The following is a 25,876-nucleotide window of genomic DNA, read 5'->3' on the forward strand; positions in this document are numbered from 1 at the left end:
TGTATCATAGTGTATTGTATCATAGTGTATTGTATCATAGTGTATTGAATTGTATTGTTTTGCATCATCTTGTTTTATACTGTGTTGCATCATATTGTATTGGGTTTGCATCATCTTGCATCATATTGTATCATAGTGTATTGTATCATAGTGTATTGTATCATAGTGTATTGCCATGGATCCAACAGTTATGTTTTTCTTTTCAGAGCTTTCTTCACTTTGAGTCCAGATCAAGTGCTGACAGGAGCACGAGGGGCCGAAAAAACAGAAAACTCACAAATTGTACATTTTTTTAACTTTAGCTCACAGATCAATGTTCAGCAGAAGACAACAGTCAGAGCGGTTTAGCTTCTGCTGCTGATGAGACAGCACCTCGTCCTCGGAGAGTCGTCAGGCCAAGGTTGTCTCACCGTGGGACGTCCTGGTGGGACAAAGATTTGAGCCAAGGATCAGAGCTGAAGTCTGTCCCAGATGTTACAAAGCGAGGGGCTCGCCGTCCATCATGACTGAAACATTTAATGCTTACATAAGAAACCAGAGGGAATGTCTCAGCACAGAGAAACTAAAGTGCAAGTATCTTACCTGTTGTAGATAGCTCTTTGAACGTCCTCAGTTTGGAAAAATAAGAGTTGAAATCTGCTCAAACTTAAAAAAAAAAAAAAAAACTAGAGTGTAACCATCTTACCTGTTGTAGATAAGTCTCCTCAGTTTGGAGAAATAGGAGTTGAAATATGCTCAAACTAAAAAAAACTAGAGCGTAACTATCTTACCTGTTGTAGATGGCTCTTTGAGCGTTTTCAGTTTGGAGAAACAGAGTTGAAATGTGCTCAAACTAAAAAAACTAGAGTGTAACCATCTTACCTGTTGTAGATAGCTCTTTGAGCGTTTTCAGTTTGGAGAAATAAGAGTTGAAATCTGACCAAACTAAGAGAAACTAGAGTGCAAGTATCTTACCTGTTACAGATAGCTCTTTGAACGTCCTCAGTTTGGAGAAATAGTTTAAATCTGACCAAACTAAGAAAAACTAGTGTAAGTATCTTACCTGTTGTAGATAGCTCTTTGAACATCTTGTTTGGACAAATAAAGTAGAAATCTGACCAAACTAATTCATTTGAATAGAATCAACATGCAGCAAACATAGAACCTGCTCAAAATGCTAAAAATCTTCTCACATCTGCTAGTGCTCAGAATATGTTGGGGGTGATGCTCAGCTACTACCGCACCGCATTGTAACTCAATATCTGAAAAACTGACTGAACTTTAGCCATTTTTGTGTTTTCCAAGGTGGATTAAATATAAATTCTACCTTCAATCAAGTTCATTCCAAATGTTAATCTGTAGACGTACGTTCAGCCAATAATTTAATTAAAATCCATCCTGTCGTTCACAAGATATTTTGCTAACAAACAAGATTTTGTAGCCAACCACTAGATAAGACGTCCTTACATTATCGTGATTATTATCGTGTTATTCTAGCTAGAAGTGACACCAGAATGCACAGGAAGTGCTAAAACTAGCTGCCGCCGCTGGTATTGGAGTTAATTTTTTTTATAAACACAAAACTGATGAAAATACGTTTATAAAATTGCTTGTGCTGTGAAACACGGACATGTTTGAGAATGTTGTAAAATCAACAGTAATCCACTTTTTTTAAGACCTGCTCCGACTAGCCATTAGCTCATCATTTTAAAGCATTTCTCCAAACCGAGGTTATTACAGCCATCTACAGCAGGTAAAATGTTAATCGTTCATAAACCTTCCACAGAATCATAGTTATCCAATCTGGTTTTAGGTGGTTTTTAGTAGCTTCTATGCTAGCGTTAGCAGCTGTAGCTTCTATGCTAGCGTTGGCTGCTGTAGCTTCTATGCTATCGTTAGCTGCTGTAGCTTCTATGCTAGCGTTAGCTGCTGTAGCTTCTATGCTAGCGTTAGCTGCTGTAGCTTCTATGCTAGCGTTAGCTGCTGTTGCACAGAGGCTTGCCGAAGGAGCATCAACACGTCCAGAAAGCTTCTCCTGAGTGCTTCAAACACAGATTCAGACACAATTTTTTATTCTTAAATCACATTAAATCAGTTCACACCTGGAAATTTAAAAACTCCAAAGATGTCATCAGAATCAGGTCGGGCTTCCAAAACCCTCAAACAATAAATCTGCCGACACGTTTCTTTTAATGACGATCCATGACCGACTCGGCGAGTCATTAATCCAGGTCATTTTTGCCTTTGGAAATAAAAACTGAAAAGATTAACGGTGTGTTTATACTTTGTCGAACGACGTGTACATTTCTAATGTGATCTATGAAGAGAGTCAAAGGAAGTTATATTTAATATAGTTAAGGGGAAATAAGTGGATAAATGCAAACACTTCAGGTCTTTTAAGTACAAATAAAGCACATTTCAAGCCTTTAGAGCAGGGGTGGCCAATATTTATTTATTTCAGGAGGCCAAATTAAGATATTTCCAACTAAGAGCCGTATAAAGAATGTGAAAAATATATATATATTTTTATGACTGATAATCTGGAAGACTTTTAAATTAGCACATTTAATGAAAATGTCTCCAATGCTCTTTAGGAATATAAGACATCGTTTCTGTAAACTTCCTTGTGACACATTTTAAATGAGCAAAATAAATAGTCACGTTTGCTTTTTGGAGTCTTTAGGGCAGGGCTATTCAACTGGTGGCTCAGGGGCCAAATCAGGCCCAGGGGTGTGCTCTGCTCGGCCCACCAGTGGGATTATTTTTAAATAAAACTAGATTTTTTATCGTAAAATAAACTTACTAAATGAGAATAACTGCTGGATGTCCAGACACCGAGCTAAAGGCTTTCAGTAACTTTCAGTAAGTAATCCTCCGTCCATCAAGTGTCAAACAATAAAACGGTAAATAAATTACACTGCTCGGCTGTAAATAAAATAAAAAACATGTAAATTTTTTTTTAAAAAGTCATCTTCCTCGGTAAAGACCCTCACTGGCGTTGGATTGTTCAGGGATGAATATGATTGGACCCAAAGTGGTTTTTCTGCGCAGCCCTGCAAGATCAGAAACATGCGAGTTATAATCTGTTCATGGTAATCTGTCAGATTAAAAAACTTCAGAGCAGAGACTTGCCTGTGTGTGATCTTTGGCTCCGGCGCACCCTCTGCTGGCTGCTTTTGGTACTGCTGCAGCTCTCACACACACCACCACCGTCCACCGACCTCCAGCTGAAAACAAACTTCTATTTGACTTTACCAATACTTTAGGATAAAATTATCTTCAAGCTGTGAACACAAACCTGCCGTTTATAAACGAGCAGGCCTTTTTCTCTGGGTCTGCTTTAGAAACTGGCACAGCTTCCAGGTGGCAGGTGATGTAAATCTGCAGGCGGAGAGAGTCGCATTAATTTTCTTTGTACGGACGCTTAAAATTAAACAAAACGTTGCGCGTTTGGTGCTGACGGTGCGTCTGTGGTCCTGGTGGAAGAGGAACGGCTGGAGCTGAATCTGGAGGATCTGGTCCCGGACCCTCGGCAGGAAACGTGAGCCGGAGCCGCTCAGCAGGGAGTCTGTGAAACATCTGTCAAACGTTTAAAAAGACATAACGAAATCCTCGTCAGATTCAAGTCCCAGGTTTTTACAAGCATCTGAAAACACGACGACGCAGGAAGTGGCTGCGGGATTTATGACAGCGGCCTTCTGGAGGAACCGAACACTCACCCCTGGTGGTCTATGAAGGGGTATCTGGGCCGAGAGTTCCCATCAGGAGTCAAAGTGGCCACACAGCTGCCGGCAAACAGACGAAGAGGAGGGTGACGAAGGTCTAACGAGGCCTCCATGTTGACCGTTTGGTCCATGAAGTAAACAGGAGAGCTCCTCTTATCGGTCCAGTCGTCTGACAGGAAATAAAAAATAAAAAAAACACCAGTACAGTTTATACAAACAGACATAAAGTACATGAGATTATAAATCAAACTCCCTGTGTATGAGGTTCCATTAGTGCCAAAAATATGTTTGTGTCTATGTAAAGTGTGTATGTAGCATGCTATGTATATGTAATTTGATGTTAAGTGATACGTTAGATGATATGTTAAGAGGTGATATGTTACTTTACATATGTGTTTAACATATCACTTAACATATACACAGCATGCTACATACACACTTTACATAGACAAACATATTTTTGGCACTAATGGGACCTCATACCTGTGACCTCACTACACAAATCAGGAGCAGAAAACTCACCGGTCATCAACCTGAGCGTGAAGTCCAGGCTGAGACGAGACGAGTGGACGGAGACGTGAGGAGTCCAGGTGGGCCTCAGAGCGCCGCTGCTCACCGTGTACCTCCTGCAGGTCGGAGGGAGAACCACGCAGTAAGGACAGGAGCAGATAAAACGGCTTCATGACGTCATGGAAAAGGACAAACCGGTAATGTTGTAAAAATAAAACATTTAAAAGCTTCAACAATAGTGGACTACTCAGATACTGATTGTCTTCATATATTAAAATGTATAAAGATATCCTACAGTATATAGAGTTTTTATTGTGTTAACTTTTGTGTCATGTCAACGATTCATACATCAAAAATGTTCAGCTCATTCAGGACGTTCCTGCTACGACGTTTGGCATTTGTGCAATTTCAACTTTTGGAAATATTTAGTTTTCTTTATTTCCGTTTTTCTCAAAGATGAATGGAGCTCTCGTCTCATCCTTCAAACTCTTTGATGGTAAAAAAAAAAAACTAAACTTTTGCTGCTTTTGTTCTGGTTCAGCTTCATTCAGCTCTTTTTAACTTCCTTTGGCTAATTTTAGCTGTTTTACTGACGTTTTGGCTAATTTCAGCTGTTTTAATGACGTTTTGGCTAATTTCAGCCGTTTTGGCTAATTTCAGCCGTTTTACTGACGTTTTGGCTAATTTCAGCCGTTTTACTGACATTTTGGCTCATTCCAGCTGTTTTACTGACGTTTTGGCTCATTCCAGCTGTTTTACTGATGTTTTGGCTAATTTTGAGGGACTCCTCATGAGTCATTTTGATCCAAGGACAACAGGAGGGTTAAGACGATGCCAATCTAATAAGAAAATCAGGATTTTTCCTTCTTTCGGCTGCTCCCTTCTTCAGGGGTCACCACAGTGAACCAACTCTTGGTGATTGTTTTTACGCCGGATGTCCTTCCTGACAAAACCACAGACCACCGAGCTACCACAGCCCTCTGTGTGGAGCAGGGAGCTGCTGTCTAGGGTGCCCGGAGGAGCAGATGGTGGAGGTTAAGGGCCTTGCTCAAGGGCCCAGAGTGGGGCAAATGAGGGACACGGGTGTGGGTGTTTCACCTATCCCACCCACATTTTGATGTGGTCAGTCCGAGGGGTTGAACCGGCAACCTTTCGATCACAAACTCTGCGCCACCACTCCCCTCCTCCTGCTATGATTTTTTGTATTCGTGCAATTTTTACTTTTTGAAATATTGAGCTTTTTCGGCCATGTTGTTCTCATTTAATATGGAGCGCTCCACATCCTTCACTTTGAGCTGTTTGAAACATTTTTTGCTCATTTCAGCTTTTTTTCTGCTCTTCTATTTAGCTGTTCTGTTCTTTTTTTCAGCTTCTTTCTGCTAATTTCATATTCTGCTGTCAGATTTTTAGGTACTTTCCCACTAATTTTAGCCTTTTTGTGTTTTTTCTTGTTAATATCAGCCTTTTGTCCTTCTTTTTTAATTTTAACTTTTCATGCTCCTTTCAGCATTTATAATTTGAGATTTTTTTCCTGCTCAGTTCAGATTATTTTTTTGGGAACTCTTTCTTCAGCCGCTCTACATATTTCAGCTTATTCTGATCATTTCGGCTGCTTTAATTCTCCTGCGTTCAGCAAATGTCAACAGTTCAGCTTTTTCAGCAAAAAATCATTCAGCAGAAAGAATTCACGCTGCATTTGCTAAATGTCTAGTTTAATTTGCATCAGTACTTTGTTTTAATACAATTATTTTACACAACTAGGTGTTTTTATTATTTAAATTTAAAAATTATTATTTAATCATTTAAAAATGTTTTAATCCTGTGTAGCTTTTTTTTTTTTTAAAGCAGCTTTGGGTTTTGTCAATTTGGAAAATATTCAACAATAACTCCGATCAGAAATATAAATCTGTTAAATATCAAAAGCCTCCTGCGTAAACGGTTTAAAATCACTGACTTTTCTTTAGTTTGTCATTCTGACAAAATTATTTTAAAAATGCTTTAAATAAAATTAATTTCTGCTGTTCTGTTCCCTCGGCCTTTTTACTTTTCTTTCTTTAAAAACATCAGAAGTTGTGACGTTAAATATCTGAAAGGCTGAATTCTGCTGAAACAGCTAAAATAATGAGAACTCAGCTGTTTAATGTCAGACTGCACAACTTTGGCTTTTCTGACTCTAACCATTTTTTGTTTTTATTCTAATTATTGCCTTTTTTAATTTTTTTTTTTTTAATAAAATAATCAAGGTTGTGATCTACGTCCTTATCAGACGACTGTAAATTAAAAACTGGCTCAACAGCTTCTCTGTTAATGAGCTTCTGTCCTGAGAGCAGTGATGGAGCACCTCGAGTGTCTACAGAGGACAGGAAGAGCGACGGCCTCCACCTGATCCGAGCCACCGCCCGCCGGCGTGAAGGACAGAAGCAGCTTGTTGACGTAAAGCACCTCCCTCTCTGTGAACTGAAACAGCAGCGGGGGGGTTACACCACCGGGCAGCAGCACCGACCTGCTACGAGACGCTCACCCACCAAAGCTCTGCTCCCACAGCCGCTCAGAGGTGCTCGGATGGAGAGGGGTTCGCCTGATGACGGCCCGGCGCTGCAGGGACCCCCTCCTGCTCCGTCAGGACCGAGCCGCAGCACCACCAGCCTCCCCGAGAGGCCGGGGTCCAGCAGGTGAGCTCTCATCTCCACCTCCACGCTGCCCTGGCGACACTTCACCACCAGCGCCCGCTCGTCGTCGGTCGCAGGGAGGACTCCATCAGATTTGGGTGGAGAACCCTGGACTGGATCAAAGAGAAGGAGAGAAAACAGGAAGTACAGAGGAAGAGGAGGCATTCTGAGGAGCTTCTCTGAGTCTGTCAGGCTGAAGCAGCAGCACAGCTGTCACTCATCAGGCCTGACGAGCAGCAGGCCGGTTTATTTCTGACACGGTTAAACATAGACAAGGCTGTGAGAAGTGTTTTATTAAACTAGAACATGTTCAAATACTGCAGTTAGGAGCAAAAAATACTGCAGAAAGTACTGCCATACAGACCTCTGAGGTACAAAGCGTCACATTAGTTCAGATTGTTCATGTAATAAAGTAAACATGAGTATTAAAATATAAAGTTTCTGTCTGCTGTTTAAGCTGAGGGGGCGTCGTCTTCAGCTCTGTTTGTTTGTTTGTTTGTTTTTAAAGTTCTCCAGCGTCGTGCGTGGCCCCCTCCTGATCTGCTTCTTCTTGATGACCCACGCCACCTTTCCACACCTCCTGCAGACACTCTGCAGGGAGAAACAAAGAGGTTGATTATATTTAATTAATAAATGTAATTAGTTTATCATTTTTAATAAATAAATTATTATATTTATTTCTGCAGGGCGAGCTCATTTTACTTCCAACTCTCAGTTGTCGGTGACTTTGGCCCGAACTACTCAACACTTTAATTTGTTGTAACTGGGAATGTTTATATGTTTAATTTTGGTTTTCATCTTGTGTGTTTTGTTTGTTTTCTTCTTCAGCTCTGTTTATTTCCGACAGTAAAAACAAAAGCTAAATAAACAGATATTTCCTAAAAACTAAAGTGTGAAGGCAGAGAACTGAATGAAACTGCTCAAGCAGCTAAAACTAACTTTTAATGTTGAAATAAAATAAGCAAAATGGAACTAAAACGAGCACAATCACCAATAAAAGCTAAAAGTAGCAAAACCGTGGCTAAAAGAAAACAGTAGCAGAACCGTACTCAAGAGATAGAAGTAGCAAAACAGCAGCAAAGAGTAGCAAAACAGTAAAGATGATCAAAACTGTAGCCAAGAGTAACAATTGTAGTCAAGATTAGCAAAGCAGCAGCCAAGAATAACAAAACAGCAGCCAAGAGTAGCAAAATAGTAGCCAAAATAGCAAAACAGTAGCCAAAATAGCAAAACAGTAGCCAAGCGTAGCTAAACAGTAGCCAAGCGTAGCTAAACAGTAGCCAAGCGTAGCAAAACAGTAGCCAAGCGTAGCAAAACAGTAGCCAAGCGTAGAAAAACAGTAGCCAAGCGTAGCAAAACAGTAGCCAAGCGTAGAAAAACAGTAGCCAAGCGTAGCAAAACAGTAGCCAAGCGTAGAAAAACAGTAGCCAAGCGCAGCTAAACAGTAGCCAAGAGTAGCAAAACAGTAGCCAAGTGCAGCTAAACAGTAGCCAAGAGTAGCAAAACAGTAGCCAAGTGCAGCTAAACAGTAGCCAAGAGTAGCAAAACAGTAGCCAAGAATAGCTAAATAGTAGCCAAGAGTAACAAAAAAATAGCCAAGAGTAACAAAACTGTAGCAAATTAGTAGCCAAATAGTAGCTAAAAGTATCAGAGTAGCTAACATTTTAACAGTAGCTAAAAGTAGCATTAGACAAAGATAGAGCAAGAATGGTTAGAATAGCATAAAATGTGGCAAAGCCTAAAAACAGAAAAAATAAATTATTAACAGAGGAACAATGACGTGTCAACAAAAGACAACTATAAATCCTGACATAGCGTTTTTGCTTGAACCATATAAACGACATTCCACCATTAAACCACAAAATCAGCTTCTTCTTTTTTTCCAGAGCTAGAAAACTTTAACAGCCATAAAGTAAAGTGGAGCAGCTGTCAGTCTCGGTGCTGTACCTCGATCTGAAGTCTGAAGGACGTGGTCCTCACAGAGGAAGTTCTCCAGTCTCTGCTCCTGATGGTGGAAGTACCAGTCCTCCACCACGTCCTCAAACTGCTCCAGCATCGTCTCACACTCAACACACAACCCAGGACAGTCAGAGAGGCTGAATGCTCCCATAAACGTTCAGCTGATGTTTTGAAAAAGTGACTTCAAACCATAAAGAGACAACATCAGAGACTGATCAGTGATGATGGCCTCCTACCTGTTTCTTCATGTCTGTCACCTCCGCCGACGGTTCGTCCCACAGCTCGTACGGCATGCCCAGGTCCACCTTCACTCCTTTGTTGACCAGATTCCTCAGCGTCGTCATCGTCTGACTGGATCCCTGCGGTTAGACACATCAAACACGGGACGAGAGGGAAAGTGACTTGGTGGGAAGAGAAGTCCACCTGGATCTACGAGGAGCAGGTTCTCAGGTCAAACGTGTTTCAAAGCAGTTACCTTGGAGTACCTGAGGCTGCCTGGTCTCTCAGCGTGAACATTATACTGCAGGATGCGCTCACAGATGTTGTCCAGCACCTCAGTCAGCCTGGTTTCCCTGAGTTTAAACACAAGATTAAATATCAGCTCACTGTGCAAAAGTCCTGAGCCTCCTGTCATTTGTTTACAATAGAAGACAGATTGAGAAAATAAACATGTCATGGTGCACACTTTTTGATTCGTTCACTCACGAGGTGTTGTATTTGATCTTTCTTCTTCTCTTGCCTGTGTCCAACACTTCTCCGACCTCCAGGACTTCGTTGGACCGCCCGGTTCTCTGCAGAGCCTCCTGCAGCTCCACGGTCAGAAACTTGCACACTGACAGAGTGTAAACACTTCATGTTTACAACAAACACAGCTGTGGCGACTCAAAACGCCTCTTTTTCCCCTCGTCCTACCTTCACACTTGTTGGGCAGCCTCTCGTCTTCACGCGCTGTAACAAAGTGACTCCATAAACAAAACAGAAACGGCGCGAAAATCTTCATTTTATAAAAACATTTAAAACAAGCTAAGTAGCGCGTGGGGGGCGTGAACATGAGCCACGTAGGCGTTATAAACTTACTGCGGCGCATGCGCACTCTATCAGAGCGGACGCTCGATTAGTCAATGGTTGCTGTTTCGATTTCAGTCCAAAATAATCGATAGACGATCAATAGGAACTTCATACAAAAACTAAAATGCATTTAAAAAAGCACACCACCATGAGGTAAAACGTCAACGAAACAGCCCATATCAAGAACAGACATTACAAATACTATAAAATAGCTATATGTAAAAACATTTAAATAAAATGTTACACAAAAGCTGTTAAACTTTAGCATGTATAAATAAAGGTTGATTGATGTATATCAAAGTTCATGCTCAAATAGAAAATCCAACAAAGTTCAGTCAGGTCATCTGAACATATATTATTGTTTTGTTGAGAAAGGGCTTCATCAATCCAAGGAGCCACAAAGAAACTGAGTCCCACAAACAGCACACTCCCATAATCGACCAACCAGTTTGCTGGTGATAAGATGGCTTCTGGTCCCAACAACAAACAAAAAAATAAACCACCCAAATGACCTTTGTTGGATGCATGTCTACTTTGAAGTTTAGGGAAAAAAATAACTATTTTTTGTTGTTTTGAACAGTTTGTTTCTAAATGATCATTTCAGCTCAAGGGTAAAGGCTAAAATTTAAAAGTGGCTTCTATTCAAAAAAGTATTTAAAAGTTTCTCAAGAAGAATAATGAAATACACATTCAGCAGGAACATTTTGGGGTAATGATGTATCTATTTTGTTTGTCAGAAAGTTATTTCAGACATTTTTCAACTTAAAAGCTAACACTGGTTTATAAATTTATTTTTTGTTTCTGAAATCCATCAAATATTTATTATCTTTTACCCGCTCAGGGTCACGGCAGGGTGCCCATATCCAGCCGTCACTGAAAGGTGGGGTACACCCTGGACAGGTCGCAAATCCATCACAGGGTGCTTCTGACATTAAAAATTGTATAACTATGTTGTGTATTTAAAAGTATATATTATTCGTAAAATAAAAAACGAGCTTGCTTGTTTTCTGAAAGTCATTGGACTAGTTTGTGCTGACAATTTAATTTAGTGTTATTTCATACCCACCTTGTAACGCTTATCCAAAGTCAGATTGCAAACGCAACAGATCCAGACGTGTTCCTGAGTCAGAGAACAGTCCTTCCAGTGACTTCTGGGTCTGTAGCGCTGGGACAGAAACCTCCACAGTGAGGCCTCCCGGAAGCATCCTAATCAGACGCTTCAACCACCTCAACTGACTCCTTTCCATGTGGAGGAGCAGAGGCTCTACTTGGAGCTCCCCACAGATGATGGAGCTCCTCGCTCTATCTCTGAGACTGGCCACCCTACGAGGGAAGATCATTTCACTAAACCAAATTTGGTGTTATTTTGTAATCGAAAATAATGCAAAACATGATCTGGAAGAAGATATTGCTTCATCAAATTAAGAACGATCCGAATGTGCAGCACTGCACGACAAAACCCTGAACTTTAACTGAAACATAACTATTAGTAAGAATTAGAGGCAATAACTGAATTGCACCCAGAGGTAGCAGCAGCTACGCAGGCAAAATATAAGTTTTAATATGTTCACGTATTTATTATAGTAATACATGTCACAAAAACTTGATTATAAATTACTTTTAAGTGTAGACGAATAAAATTTTTTAACAAATGTCTCGAAATTAAATATGAAACGCTGATGCAAACTTTTGGAAATTAAGTTTGTAAATTGGCACATTTGGTAGAGCTGTTGTCTCTCAGCGAGAAGGTTGCTGGTTCAAATCCCGGACGGGGGCCTTTCTGTGGGGAGTTTGCATGTTTTCTTCGTGCATGCGTGAGTTTTCTTCGGGTACTCCAGTTTCCTCCCACAGACCAAAAACATGCACGTTAGGCTGATTGGTAACTAAATTGCCCCTAGTCCCGAGTGAGAGAGTGAATGGTTGTTTGTCTCATTTGTCTCTATGTGTCTCTGTGATGGACTGGAGACATGTGTCCCCTGCCACTTGCACAGTGATAGCTGGACATGGGCACCAGTGACCCCCCAGGAACCAAAAAAGAAGAAATGGGTAAAGATAATGGATGGATGGAAGTTTGTAAATTATATTATTTAGAGAAAACTTTGTGTTACAGAAAAGTTACATTTATTGGGATTTCTGTGCAAAAACAAACTAAATGATTTTGAGATTTTAGTGTTTTTCTGTAAACAATGTATTTATTCAAAACTGTTGAGTAAGCTGTTGCTAACTGTTTTATGTTTTTTGTGTTCCTGAGGACTGCAGTCCATGTAAGGAGATCTAGTGTTGTAAATATAAAACCATAGAGAACTTTGCAGGTCCCTGTTTTGCTGCTGCCAGAGTCTTAACTGGAGTTAGTAGGAAATATCACATCTCTCCAGTTTTAGCTTCTCTCCACTGGCTCCCTGTCAAATTCTGAATTGAATTCTAAATCTTACTTCTAGCCTACAAAGCCCTCAACAACCTAGCTCCATCTTATATTTGAGATCTTATTGCTCCATATTTTCCGAACAGAGCACTTTGCTCTCAGACTGCAGGCTTACTCGCGGTTCCTAGAGTTTCCAAAAGCAGAATGGGCAGAAGATCTTTCAGTTATCAGGCTCCTCTCTTGTGGAACCAACTTCCAGTTTCTGTCTGTGAGGCTGACACATTGTCCAGTTTTAAGACTGGGCTTTTTTTTCCTTATTGATCAGTCCTATAGCTAGGGTAGGCTTGGGTTTCCTGAGCTATCCCTTAGTTATGCTGCTATAGGCTTCGACTGTTGGACAAACTAACCACTGTTATAGAAAACTTTTGTACTTTACCTTAAATATAATAACGATTAACTTTAAATATAAAATTCATATTATGTGTCTGTCAATGGTAAAAAATAGTGCTCAAGGTGATTGTTAAATAAGGATGAATCATGCATCTCCTGGTTATCAACATAGAACATTACGTCTCAAAATTGATAGGCCTTGTCCAACTAGATTTTTGTTTTGATCTAAATAGAACGGAGTACATAAACGCTCCACTTATCAGAAAACACAGAGCACAATGACTTTTATTCATGACCTGTTTGTCTTGTCTTTCCTGAATCACATGTGAAAGAGCTTAAAAGCAGGATTGGACTTTTGTCATTTGCACCACTCCTGCAGGTTGTGTGACAAAGCATTCTGTATGACCGGTGCCAGTATATGGTTCCTGCAGAGTAGGGTACATGATTTTTCATTCAACCTTTATTTAGACAGGTAAATCCCATTGAGCCTCGAGGACTCATTTACAAGAGAGACCTGATTTATTGCAATAAACATATTTAAAGACCAACAAAGTCCATGCTCAGTAATCCAGGTATACAAACCAACATTTTTCAGTAAAATAAAAATGTTGGATTGTATACCTGGATTATTGAGCATGGACTTTGTTGTTTTCAACCAGTTTGACAAGACTGTCAACAAGGAAGAGGGCCGGCAATGGAGGAGGGAGCGTACCAAAGAGACCATCTTATCACAAGCAGAACTGGTTTGTTCCACTTTGGAGTAAGCTGTTGGAGGAAGAATCAGTTTTGTTGTGTGTTTCCTTGACTGATGAAGCCTTCCGGACCGAAGGCGAAATGTTTCAGCACAAAAAAAGAAACTGTCCAGATGACCTGACTGAAAAATGTTGGATATTTAAAGACCATTTTTGAAGACGTCTTTTATTAATTCACGTGTTTCTGTGCAAGTTTTATTTAGATTTCCACAACACCACATTTCTTCACTATACTGTCTTTATTTACTCTGATCATCCAGTTTCGTATTTGTAATTTTTTTCTATACTTGATATGTGTTTTTGTCTGTCTTCCAATGGGGATACACCTGCACCTACATCTGAACCTGCCATTGTGTATCTGTTCCTCCTTTCTGTTCCTCTCAAACCCAGCTGGTCGAAACAGATGGCTGCTTGTTCTGAACCTGGTTCTGCTGGAGGTTTCTGTCTGTTTAAAGGGAGTTTTTCCTTTCCACTGTTGCCTTTGTGCTTGCTCAGGATGGGAGACTGTGGCGAAGTGAAGATTCAACGAGTCTACTGGCTTCCTTTGATAGAGAACTAATTGGCTTTTGTACGTATGTGAATGTTTCTGTTCCAGTGCCCTGAGATGACTTCTGCTTTGACTTGGAGCTATATAAATAAACTGAAATGAATTGTTTTACAGATTAAAGTTACAGTGCTTTCTAACCTGTGTTTTCACATCTGGAAAGTAAAATTCAATCCAATACATGACTTGCAGATATGGATCAAATCAGGCTAATAATAAATATATTCAGTTTTTAGTATCAGACAGAAACTACGTTTAAGATTTTTTTAATATTCTTTATTCACATTTTTCTCCAAATCCAAAAGTGTCCATATTTTTCTTTCGTCTTATGAGATGTTTCCTAAAATAGCTAGCCTAAAATAGAAAATAACGACCGTATTTAGCAAAATAAGAGCTCAGTTTTTTGTTGTTTGGACGTGTGAAAGAGGTGGTGGTATTTGGCAGCGAGGCAGTTAAAATAGAAGGTGGTGGCCTCTTGGTTACTCAGGTGTCAGCAGACTCGGCAGCAACCGATCCTCCAGGAGTCTCTGCGAAGAAGCTGCAGAGGAGAAGGGATAAAAACACAAAAATAAAGACGAGGGAAGAGAAGACTCAGTAAGTGGCATGCACACAAACACGCACGCAAAATAAATACACTTTTCCTCTTGCAGCTTGCATGAGTCAAAGGATGAAGTGTCCAAAACTCAAGAGTAACTAGATTTTTAATGCTGCCCTTGTCTTTAAACGTGTTATGTCACTCAGTGACTTTGTGTCTATTGTCTCTGCAGAGGAAGATAGAGTTACACGTAAACACACTCGAGCATCAGAAGCTGTGACGTGAACACACGCAGATGATTCAGCGTCAAACGGAGAAGCTGCAGGTCTCGTGTGGAGCTGAGCTCTCACATAACGAATTGAAAACCCGAGTTAAATGAGTGGAGGCGATGCGACAAACACCTCCAGAGGGAAGAAGAGGAGGGAGCATCTGTGGAAGAGGCCGGCTGTCCAACTTTAACAGCTAGTTCCTAAAATGACTTGCAGGATCTGAATCTACTGTGAAGTTTCAAGAACGCAAGTGGACGAACTTCTGGCATGTCTGAGAGGTAATTAAAAACAAACAAAAAAAATAACAGATGTAATCTGCAGACTGTTTATGTAAAATAAAATTTAAAACATTATTCACACATCAGTTTAATCAATAATGCACAAACTGACAGTCGTTCAAAGTGTCTCATGTTTTGGCTGCAGGAAACACTTCACTCACAATTGTTTGCTTGCACGCTATTAATGTATGTATGATGTGATGCATTATTGATTATCCTTCATATATTAATGAGTTTAAAGTTTATAAACAGGCTTGTTTTTTTGTTGACATGAAAACAGTAGTATTCCTTATAACTTCATGTAATAGTTTTGATATTATTTTTTACCCTTAAATTCACAGAAACATTTGTCTCTAGCGGTGAATTAAACGTTCTCCCATGGTTTGGGTCTTGAAGCTAAACCTAGCTTTACATTTGTAACCAACTATTGTTTGTTTTTATGTACAACCATGATAAAAACATACAAGCTTTTAATTTTACATGTTTATGTATGCGGTAAAGCACTTCTAGATGCTACTTTATGCAGATGATGTCTTTATCTCACTGGGTTGCAACTGCTGATAAGAGTTGCATTTGGGCCTAAAAATCAGACCCGGCCCTAGCCCATTACGTGCATTTTTTCCGAGCCTGAACCGACTAATTAATTGTAATTACAAGCCCAAACCTGAAAAAAAAAAAAAAAAAAAAATTAAATTAAGCTTTTATTACTTATGTAAGCAAATCAGTTTGACATATTTTAAAAACGCATTTAAAAGAAAGATAAGATAAGATAAGCTAAAAATACGATTTTTTGTTTATTAACAAGTCACCAAATGGATGTTGATATACAAAAGGAATAACCTAAAAAAATAAACTCTAAAGATGAAGATGATGTCTTTTATTTACCCCTTTCAACCGGCCGGTAAGCGGACGCACGCGGCTGATGATCCCGTTGTCCATCTGAAGCTTAACATGACTTTTTTTTTACTTCTTTCAACCGGCCGGTCGGACCTAGAGCTGTCATTTCTAACCCGAACCCGGAGTCCGGCCCCGCCCGATCCGGATTAGGGCCGGGCCATAATAATGTGCTTAATGTGCAGGCCGGGTCAGCGTCGGGCTTTTTATTGTATCAGCGGTTGTGTGTGGATGACAATCCAATTATATGGCAAAATAGCTTGCCATACTTCACCAGCCGCACACGGCCATTTGACCATGTGCTGACGGGCCTTGAAAGAGGTAAAAAGTTCAGTTGAGCTTCAAATGGACTGATGCGAGTGATCCATCAGCTCAAATGGACGTTCATTCAGCCGCTGCACTCAGTGGATGCGCAGCCGACAACCCAAACAGGTAAGATCACAAAATATCCGACATGTCAGAGCAGGGTCCGTGTCTGAATAATGCAGAATGCAGGCAGAAGCAGGATTAATGCTCTTTGACAGCCATGAAAGGACAAACACCCCCTCACGTCCGATCTTCTGCCCCCTTTACTCAGCCGCATGCATCCAGCGAATGTTAATAACTATATAAGCAGTCAAAGCTTAATTAAAAACATCAGGGGGGATTTGGGTTCGGACCTATAATTAATGTTAATTCGTTGAGTTGGGTGGAGTTCGGAAATGGCTACAGGCTGGGGCCGGGTTGAGGTCAGATGTTTTGGGCTCAAATGCAACTCTAGTCGGACCTGAGGGTGCAGGTGTCATCAGCAGGTTTTACTGTGCTGGCTTTGTAGAGTGAGTTCTCCCATTTTTAGCTTTTGCTTAAAACTTTCCAGCTCCATTATGTCGCTTGTTGTGGGTCAATTGCAAATTCTCAAATGTGTGATAAAAGCAAAGGACAGGCGGGGCCGCATGCACAACTTTTGTGCAATGCGCCTGCGCTACTCTCGCTTTTCATAGTCTGTTTAACTTATGTTATGAGACTGAACCGGCCCACCCATCAAGCACATAACTTTGGCCCGACCCGGCCCGAATTTTGGGTCAGGTCGGGTCGGGCTGGGGGCTTGTGCCAAAAATTGCAGTTCTACTGCTGGTGACAACTTGTGAACAGCATTGACTGAGGGGTTTCCAAGATATCCAGAGATGTTTCCTCACGTGATCTACAGGGCTCCACTCTCATGTCACTAGAGTTTTTGGACTTCTTCAAAAACTTGTGCCGCATTTATTTTCTTTAAAAGTCAGTCCTTTCTGCCGTCTGGAACCGTTCTCCATTTATGTTGGATGAAAATATTGGATTTTATACCTGGATTATTGAGCATGGACTTTGTTCCTTCTCCATTTAGTTTCCATAAGTCAGAATGTGTGAGAAATGTGTCACACTGGGACACTGTAAATGTTTAAAATATTTCCACCATGACATTATCTCTTTAAGAATATAAAAACAATGATGGTGATAAAGATTTATAAATAGCGTTTGTCAAAGTTACTATTAATTTTTAAAGGAGTTGTTTTAAGAAGACAGTGATCCACTTTGGTCTTCTTGCGTACATTCTGGTGTAGATTCTCAGTCATCCAGGACATGGTAAATCCAAAAGAGCTTAAAAACAACTTGTTTGGATTCTTGCATAAATGTTTAGTTTTGTTCTTGTTGGTTTGGTTCTGGTTGGTTGGTGTTTTTGGCTTTGTTCTTGTTGGCTAGTTTTCTTGGTTTGGTTCTTGCTAGTTTGTCAAGTTGGTTTGGTTCTTGTTGGTTTGGTTCTTGTTGGTTAGTTCTTGTTGATTTTGTTCTTGTTGGTGTTGTTGTTGGTTGTTTTTTTTTTGGTTGGTCTTGTTGGCTGGTGTTTTTAGTTTTGTTCTTGTTGGTTTGATTCTTGTTGGTTGGTTTTCTTGGTTTGGTTTTTGCTAGTTTGTCAAGTTGGTTTGATTCTTGTTGGTTAGTTCTTGTTGATTTGGTTCTTGTTGGTGTTGTTGGTTGGGTTTTTTTGGTTGGTCTTGTTGGCTGGTGTTTTGAGTTTTGTTCTTGTTGGTTTGGTTCTTGTTGGTTGGTTTCGTTGATTTTATTCTTGTTGGTTTTGTTTTTGTTAGTTTGATTCTTGTTGGTTGTTCTAATTAGTTAGTTCTTCTTGTTTGATGTAAGGTTTCAACAAAAGGAAATAATCCAGAGGACCTGACTTAAGTTTATTAGATTTTTCTACCTGGATTATTAAGCATGAATCAGGATGTTCTTCGTTTGGTTTTGTTGGTTTGGTTCTTGTTAGTTTGTCTTGTTGGTTGGTTTTGTTTAGAATATCAAGGCCATGCTCCTCCAGGCACGACTGTGCTAGGCAGGGCATGTGTCCAGAATGCAAGACCTCTGCCTGACTAAGGTCACACTCCACCTTGAACTGTCCACTTGGCATCTCAATAGAAGTGTCTCAAAGAAGAGGTACAAGGACCTCCAAGATCTTTCTGCCTACTTGCCACATTGGCACTCAAACCTGGTCTTCCCTAGCACCTGATAGTGCAAGCTGATGCTACATCTCCCACAAGGTGTCTGTCAGTGGAAGCCTTAGAGACTGCATGCACCACCAGCTTGGAGGAAAAGAGAAGATGAACCTTCTAGTCCAACCCCTGACCAGCCACTGACCTGCAGCCGCTGCAGCTTTAGTTTGCCTCCCCAGGATAGGGCGTGTCAATCACCAACCCTAAACCCTAGTCCCAAGTCTAAATCTTTGGTAGCAAAGCCAACCCAAGAAGATTGGTTTAGGTGCATAAATCTAACCTAACAGCAAATAAAAAATAAAAAATAAATAAATAAAAACACAAAAAAGAAAGACCAATGGACAATACATACAGTTTTGTGCAAGACACCACAAGCTGAGTGAAATGACTACTATTAACTTCTTTCTAGAAGCAGTAGAAACAGCAAAAACTTGCATAAAAATAGTTGAGGCACATCAACTTTAATTCAGTAGCGTTGACCACACTCTTCCAGGTAACTGCAGTTAGATGTGTTCCATGTAAATGTGTAATTTATTGCCTGTTCTGTTTTTCTCAAACACACATCAGAAAACAATCTTCAACTGAAAATTAATCAGACTGACCTGTGTGGTATCTGCAGGCAGCAGCACCTGCATGGGCTGAATTTTATCCTCAAGGCAGTAAGCGATTTGAGCCAACACACACACACACACACACCAACTGACGCTCAGATGCGCACAAGATGCTGACTCACTGAGCCCAGCAGTTCATATGACTGATGACTAAAACATTGGATGTTACTGCTGTGACCCCCAAGCAAACGCACCGGCCTGCAGGAACCCCAGCCACAACCAGGAGCCAACATTTAACAACTTCTAAGGAGTTCTTGAATAAGAGTTAATTAATACATGCGCACATCATTTATATACAGTTTTACTAGACTGAACTGAGTTAACTCATCTAAAATCCCATAGTGGTTGTGTTTATGCTTGATTGTATCGCGATAAATACATTTTAAGTCCAAATTTAGTTTTAAGTTCAGTGTAAAAAAACACAAGCATTTGCCACAGTTCTATCCTCTTTTTAACATAAATGATCCAAAATGAAAATGGTGGCATGTCGTCTTAATGAGTTGTGGTTGAGCCTTTGCCTCAAGTGAAGTTTAAGCATCTGGAAGTGGAACGGGAGATGGTCTGACAGATTGTGGCCTTATCCGCTGTAATGAAGGCATTGCTCTGGTCTGTTGTGGTGAAGAAGGAGATGAGCTAAAAGGCAAAGCTTTTGATTTGCCCAGGCGGTGATCCAGAACTTGCTGCATAAATTAAATATCCCTTCTGTCCTTGGAACACCTTGGGATCTCCAGGAGAAGCTGGAGACTGTGTCTGGGGAGAAGGAATACCTTTGTGACCCAACCTGAAGAAAATCAAGGGATGAAATCCAAGCTGACACACAAACAACCATAGATTCATACAAGCTTTACTTATTTTGATTACTTCTAAAATAATCATTTACTGTTTAATGGCAAAATGCATGAAATTACATTGCAAGTTGATATTTTGACTTAAAAACTAACATCAGTGAGTTTTTCCTATGATAGCATCTGATGCCCAAACTTCACAATGCATGCTGCATGACAGGTATAACTGTCCAGTCAAACAGCTGCAACAAATAAAGATATTCAAGACTTTGCTTTGACTATTGATGCATGGATTATATACTGTTTTAATGTAGTTGTACTTTTAGATATAAACTGAATACATTCATATGAAGTGGACAGCAATCCAGTCATTCATCCATCCATTCATTATCTTTACCCGTTGCTTCCTTTTCGCGGGTCGCGGGGGTCGCTGGTGCCGCTGGTGCCACTGGTGCCCATATCCAGCAGTCGCAGTGCGAGAGGCGGGGGACACCCTGGACAGATCTCCAGTCCATCACAGGGACACAAGACAAACAACCATTCATTCTCTCACTCACACCTAGGGACAATTTAAAGTTACCAATCAGCCTAACATGCATGTTTTTGGTCTGTGAGATGTGTGCATGGCGAGAACATACAACCTCTACCCATAAAAGTCCCCGGCCGGGATTTGAACTGGTCACCTTCTTGCTGAGAGGCAACAGCTCTACCAACTGAACCACCATGCTGCCCTGGACTGCAGTCCTTTGGCATAATTCTACCAGAATTTTTACAATGAAATGTGGTAATTTGTTCACAATGTAAAAGTTATTAGTGTTTATTATGGTGGAGTCTGTCTTGAGGGATTTGTTTAGTTTTTTATCTTTGTTTGGGATGGTTATATCTTGTTCTTATGGTCACGTCACTAGAAGACCTCCATGGGCTGTGTTTGGAGCTTCTGTTGCACCACCTGTACTTTGTAATCAGCACACCTGTTGTAATCACTTCCCCCAGTATACACACACTCCTTGCACCTCCTCAGTTCTTGGTCAGGTCATCTGTTCAACTTCATGTTTTTGCGTTGTTAATAAAGCCGCCTTCTTCCTGTCTGCAGTTTGGTCCCACTAAACATATCCACTGTGAAACTGTTTCACATTAGATTTCTTACTTTTTCACGTATTTGGAGGGAGGTTAAAGACATGTGACTGTCAACTTTCTTGAAAGTCGTAAAAGGCGAGCTAGGGATCACATGACGCTTTGACTTTCAATCTCCGTCCCTGTTTGGATGAGTTGAGACAGCAGATCTGAGTGGTTTGTTTTAAAAAGAGATTGTCTAGCATGGGATTGTGGTTTGGCTTTGTCTGCTCCACATCTTATAACTGAAAGTGTCAGTCATGAGGATGTAAAACCCTGCACCAGTAATGTTGAGGAAGAAACGCCGGCATCTTACATTTTTAAGGCCTTCAAAGTAAAAGTATTTCTTGGCCTATTATTGTGCTACAGCCCCATTAAAGCTGAAATAATTAGCTGCTCTATGTGAGGTCTTTTGTGAAGTTTGTCAAATTGACTGCAAAAAAGTCCTGCCAATCTAACAGAATGCAGCAATCTTCTGATAAATCTATTTGTGTTTTCTTTGTACGAGTCATTCATTGTTGACCTCCTTCTCTATCTTACTTCAGGTGTCCGAGTCAAAATGCTGGAACGAACAACAGACTTTCAGGGTCAGAACTTTTCCAAGCTGAGGCGAGCCTGCCTGCGTCGAGGCGTGCTCTTCAAGGATCCTCTGTTCCCCGCTACCGACCAATCCCTTTTTTACAAGAGGTGCCCCCCACCGGGACTGACCTGGAAGAGGCCAAGGGTGAGCTTGGCCCCTTTTCGGTCTAAAAATAAACACCACGGTTACATTTTTAAACAAGTCGAACAAATGGAGGTTTTATATTTGTACCGCCTCCCGTTTCTAATCTAAACTGGGCGACCTCCTCAGTATGTTGCATTTCATCGGAGCGGATTAATTAACGCAACCTTCTAAAACTGGAGCGACATCAGGCAAAGAAACACGAGCCCAGAGGGAGCAACTTAAATAAAAACGGTCAACTTTGAAGAATCAAGGTTACGTTTATTTCCGTGCACGAATGGACGAATGCGTCTCATGGCTCAAGGGTTTAAGTTGTCACCATGCGGTCAAGAATAAATGTCTTAGTTTAGAGACGAGGTTTGGTTTTGTGCTTTAAGGTTCGGGCTGTTTCTGTTTTGGCTCAGGAAAACACTTGCTTTTCTCATCAGCATCAGCTGTTCAGGCAGTTTTTCAGTGCGTGTGCCAACAACATTCAATATAAAACCGTACTTAGAATAAATATGATTCACGATTGAAGATAAAGTGTCATTCTTATGTTTCTCATTTGTGAGTTTCTCAGCAGCGAGCCAGAAGATGAGGTGACTTATATTATCTAAAACACACACACACTTAAAAAAACTCACTTATTTACCATCACGACTGTTCAAATGACCTCACCTGCACATTAACATAACTTCATCCATGCTCGAGAAAGTTGATGTCTTCACTCTGTTTACGCAGAAAGGTTTCTAACCCCCCACTGTGTGTAACTTCTTCAGTTACTGAACCCTGAGATCAACGTTTTCTGTCCACTCAGCAGATGCTCTGACACTCAGAATCAGCTTCCAGGCCTCATAAACCCATGCGACGATACAAACCACTGCTGTCATTACCCATCACTGTTTAATTCCTTTAATGCAGCTGATTAAAGTTTAAACTAACATGTTAGTGTGTAATATCAGGGTTTAATAATAAATAAACTATAATTTGATTGTATAGCATTGTTCTCAGATTCAAATCATTGAGTGATGCAGTACATTAGACAATACAATACAACTGAATACCATACTGTCATGTTTTCAGGAAGTTTGGACACCAGAATGCTGACGAACACATTCATCTTAAAAGTGAAACTGAACTTTATTGTGAAATTAAAAACAAAAGGTTGACATGTAGAAAAACTTACAGCTGAGGGGATGCAAGGAAAGACACAAGGTTAGGGTTAGGCCATGTAAAGTGTTCAACGTTGAACTTGCGGGTTGTGAGAAAAAGGATAATCTGGACTGGGTCCGATGGGAAGAGTGCAGCTGTGACTAATGAAACCAGGAGCAGGTGTGACTGGGCGTGGCGGGACTGGGGAGCTGAGACTAATGGTTGAAACATACCTGGAGATGTGAACATTGAACTAAAGAAACAAAAACAGCCTAAAACACAGATTGTGACATCTATAATATGATGCAATACAATAAAATACAACACAATAAAATGAAATAAAATAAATTAATGTACATTTTTTTATTATACTGTATAATTTGACTAGGTCAACTACTAGCTCGAGTTCATAGAAGACAAATTTCCCTACAAAGGCAAAAACTATAGAAAACAATAAACAAAGAGGCTCAACGTTCAAACCTCAAACTATAGGAGGTTGTGTAAATCTATGTAAAAAATCCTTTTCTACACCACAAAGCTGTTCTTTTTCAACCATGAGTCAGGACTCATGCCCAGTTTGCACAGGAAAGTCAGGACTTTCCTGTGCAAACTGGGCAAAAGACCAACATAAGCATCTCGGGTTGTTCCATTCTGTACATTTCTGAGATAGTTGGCAACAAGAAGATATAAACAGACATCTCTGCCATGTCCTTTCTGTTTAGACCACTTTACTTGGAGGTTAAAGTGTATCTTTTTAACTTGTCTATCTTTCTTCTGTTACTAAACTAGGAGATATGTAAGGACCCTCGTCTGTTTGTGGATGGTATCAGCACTCGTGACTTGCACCAAGGCAGTTTGGGTAACTGCTGGATGGTGGCAGCCATTTCCTGCCTGGCATCTGAGCCATCACTGTGGAAAAAGGTTGGCTGAACCTTTTTGTTTTACTTTTCAACTACCCTTCCTCTTATTCTCCACTGGCTAATTGTCCTCCTTCACCGATGTCCTTCCTTACCTCCCGTCTCTTTATTCCAGGTCATCCCAGACCATGTGGGTCAAGAATGGAACCCAAAACGTCTTGACTTGTACGCAGGGATTTTCCATTTTCGTTTCTGGCGCTTCGGCCGCTGGACGGACGTTGTGGTGGATGACCGTCTGCCGGTCAGTGAAGATGGAGTGCTGCTCTTCTGCCGCTCAGCAACACCAAGAGAGTTTTGGAGCGCCTTGCTAGAGAAGGCATATGCCAAGTAAGCAACAACGTTACAGCAGTGTTGGATGGACAGGGAGATCCCATCCAAAAGGATTGAGTAATTGTTTAGAAAGGCCATGTGACAAATCCTGCTGCTACTATTACTGATGGCAGAATTAATACCACCTCTATCTCCCTCTGTAGTTGCATTTAGTTGGTGCAAGACAAAGAGTTTTTAGTTATCCCATCAACCGTGGAGTCTTACCTAAGAGCCCCTTAAAACCTTTTAGATTCTCCTCTTCATTAAAGATCATCTCTTAACCAAAGATAATCAAAGACAAGTTCAGAGCAGCTGCCTGATCACAAAGCAAATCTCACATTTCTCCAGCCAACAGTTGGCTTTGGGCAGAGATTTTCCAAATCAGTTTCATTTACTTTGTATTATTTAGTTAGTTGTATAAAATAAAAAAGCCAAACCAAGGACAGGTTTGCAAAAGACATCAAAGTCCAAAGAAATACTTGAATACTAGTTGAAAGACCTTCAGAAAGACCCAGTGATGGACTTGCAACCTGACCAAGGTGTACCCCGCCTCTTGCACAGTGATAGCTGGATATGGGCACCAGTAACCCTCGCGACCCAAAAAGGAAGAAGCAGGTAAAGATGAAGGATGGATGGATGGAAGACCATCAGAAAGCCTAAAGAGTTTTTGCTCAAGATCATTTTAAATGAAAGGTCTACCATTCCTTGTAGGAATACATAACACCTGCCTTGTTTAATACCAGAGTTTTGGGCTAAGATTATCTTATGTTGAGAAATTGGTCATTTTGGACAAACCTTGAAGTTATTGTGATGTGAATGACTTGCAGGTACAATCATATAAAATTTTATTCATCCTTCCATTATATTTACCTGTTTCTTGTGGGTGTGTCACTGGTGTACATATCCTGCTGTCACTATATGCGGGGACACCCTTAACAGGTCTCCAGTCCATCCCCGGGACACATAGAGACATCTATCTATCCATCCATTATCTTTTACCCGCTTCTTCCATTTTGGGTCACGGGGGTCGCAGGTGCCCATGTCCAGCAATCACTGTGCGAGGGGCGAGGTACATCCTGGATGGGTCGCAAGTCCATCACAGGGCCACATAGAGACAAATGAGACAAACAACCGTTCACTCTCACTTACGTGTATAGACAATTATAGAGTTAGAGCCCAATATGCATGCTTTTGGTCTGCGGGAGGAAATCGTAGTATCTGGAGAAAACCACATGCATGGAGAAAACATGCAAACTCCACCCAGAAAGACCTCCGGTTGGAATTCGATCTGGCGACCTTCTTGCTGAGAGGCAACAGCTCTACATGTGTAAAACGGACTGAGCTAGAACCGTTTGTGTGTTTCCTGAGGTCAGCTAGGCTGGTGAGAAAAGTTGGTTCTGTGTTGGAACAGAGCTAGAGTCCCTTACATCGGTGGCAGAAAAAAGGGCCCTCAGTAAGCTGCTATACATCATGGACAGTGCTGACCATCCTCTGCATGGCGCCATCATGAAGCAGAGGAGCTCCTTGAGTGGTAGACCGCTGTCCCAGCCCTGCTCTACGGACAGATTCAGGAAGTCCTTTGTCCCTCAAGCCATCAGACTGTTCAATTTCTCCCCGTACAGTATATATAAGTGTATGTGTGTTATTCATGAATATAGTACTCCCTACTGCCTTGTGCATGTTGTCTTTTTCCAAATTTGTGTATTATGATTCTTCTTTTATTATTTCATGTTTTTTTTCTGTAAACTTAGCCCATGCTACTGGATGCCTCAATTTTCTCCCTGGGATCAATAAAATTATCTATCTATCTATCTATCTATCTATCTATCTATCTATCTATCTATCTATCTATCT

General features: G+C 40.7%; 3 protein-coding genes across 3 annotated transcripts in view; 1 reads left to right on the top strand and 2 right to left on the bottom strand.

Moving 5' to 3' along the window:
* Positions 1-2,666: 2,666 nt before the first annotated feature.
* LOC119407744 (zona pellucida sperm-binding protein 3) lies at positions 2,667-7,048 on the bottom strand. Its single transcript, XM_037674597.1, has 8 exons — positions 6,740-7,048; positions 6,556-6,671; positions 4,227-4,330; positions 3,699-3,873; positions 3,441-3,558; positions 3,278-3,360; positions 3,112-3,206; positions 2,667-3,032 (listed from the first exon to the last, which is right to left on the bottom strand). The coding sequence occupies exons 1-8, from the start codon at positions 7,046-7,048 to the stop codon at positions 2,947-2,949; spliced, it is 1,086 nt and encodes a 361-aa protein (XP_037530525.1). The 3' UTR covers positions 2,667-2,946.
* A 194-nt stretch (positions 7,049-7,242) lies between these two features.
* Positions 7,243-9,879, bottom strand: cnpy4 (canopy FGF signaling regulator 4). Its single transcript, XM_037683607.1, has 6 exons — positions 9,755-9,879; positions 9,548-9,674; positions 9,318-9,414; positions 9,079-9,201; positions 8,831-8,948; positions 7,243-7,474 (listed from the first exon to the last, which is right to left on the bottom strand). The coding sequence occupies exons 1-6, from the start codon at positions 9,840-9,842 to the stop codon at positions 7,386-7,388; spliced, it is 642 nt and encodes a 213-aa protein (XP_037539535.1). The 5' UTR covers positions 9,843-9,879; the 3' UTR covers positions 7,243-7,385.
* Positions 9,880-21,503: 11,624 nt separating this feature from the next.
* The window catches only part of LOC119416380 (calpain-5-like), a 13,507-nt gene continuing 9,134 nt past the window's right edge, over positions 21,504-25,876 (top strand). The window contains exons 1-3 of the mRNA XM_037683618.1: positions 21,504-21,668; positions 23,586-23,717; positions 23,829-24,040. Of these exons, the coding sequence (XP_037539546.1) occupies positions 21,504-21,668; positions 23,586-23,717; positions 23,829-24,040 (509 nt within the window). The remainder of the gene's footprint in view (positions 21,669-23,585; positions 23,718-23,828; positions 24,041-25,876) is intronic.

This window comes from Nematolebias whitei, chromosome 1 (genome assembly GCF_014905685.2).
Source record: "Nematolebias whitei isolate Nwh7 chromosome 1, NemWhi1, whole genome shotgun sequence".
Taxonomy (NCBI): Eukaryota; Metazoa; Chordata; class Actinopteri; order Cyprinodontiformes; family Rivulidae; genus Nematolebias; species Nematolebias whitei.

Bases quoted from the DNA above. Each gene is read 5' to 3' on its own strand.
- LOC119407744 (XM_037674597.1), bottom strand. From the start codon at position 7,048: ATGCCTCCTCTTCCTCTGTACTTCCTGTTTTCTCTCCTTCTCTTTGAT. The intron at 6,672-6,739 runs GTGGGTGAGCGT...CTGCTGTTTCAG, and splicing joins GCTGTGGGAGCAGAGCTTTG to TTCACAGAGAGGGAGGTGCT. The intron at 3,033-3,111 runs GCAAGTCTCTGC...CTGATCTTGCAG, and splicing joins GAGCCAAAGATCACACACAG to GGCTGCGCAGAAAAACCACT.
- cnpy4 (XM_037683607.1), bottom strand. From the start codon at position 9,842: ATGAAGATTTTCGCGCCGTTTCTGTTTTGTTTATGGAGTCACTTTGTT. The intron at 9,415-9,547 runs GTGAGTGAACGA...GTTTAAACTCAG, and splicing joins AAGATCAAATACAACACCTC to GGAAACCAGGCTGACTGAGG. The intron at 8,949-9,078 runs GTAGGAGGCCAT...TTGTGTGTTGAG, and splicing joins TGACAGACATGAAGAAACAG to TGTGAGACGATGCTGGAGCA.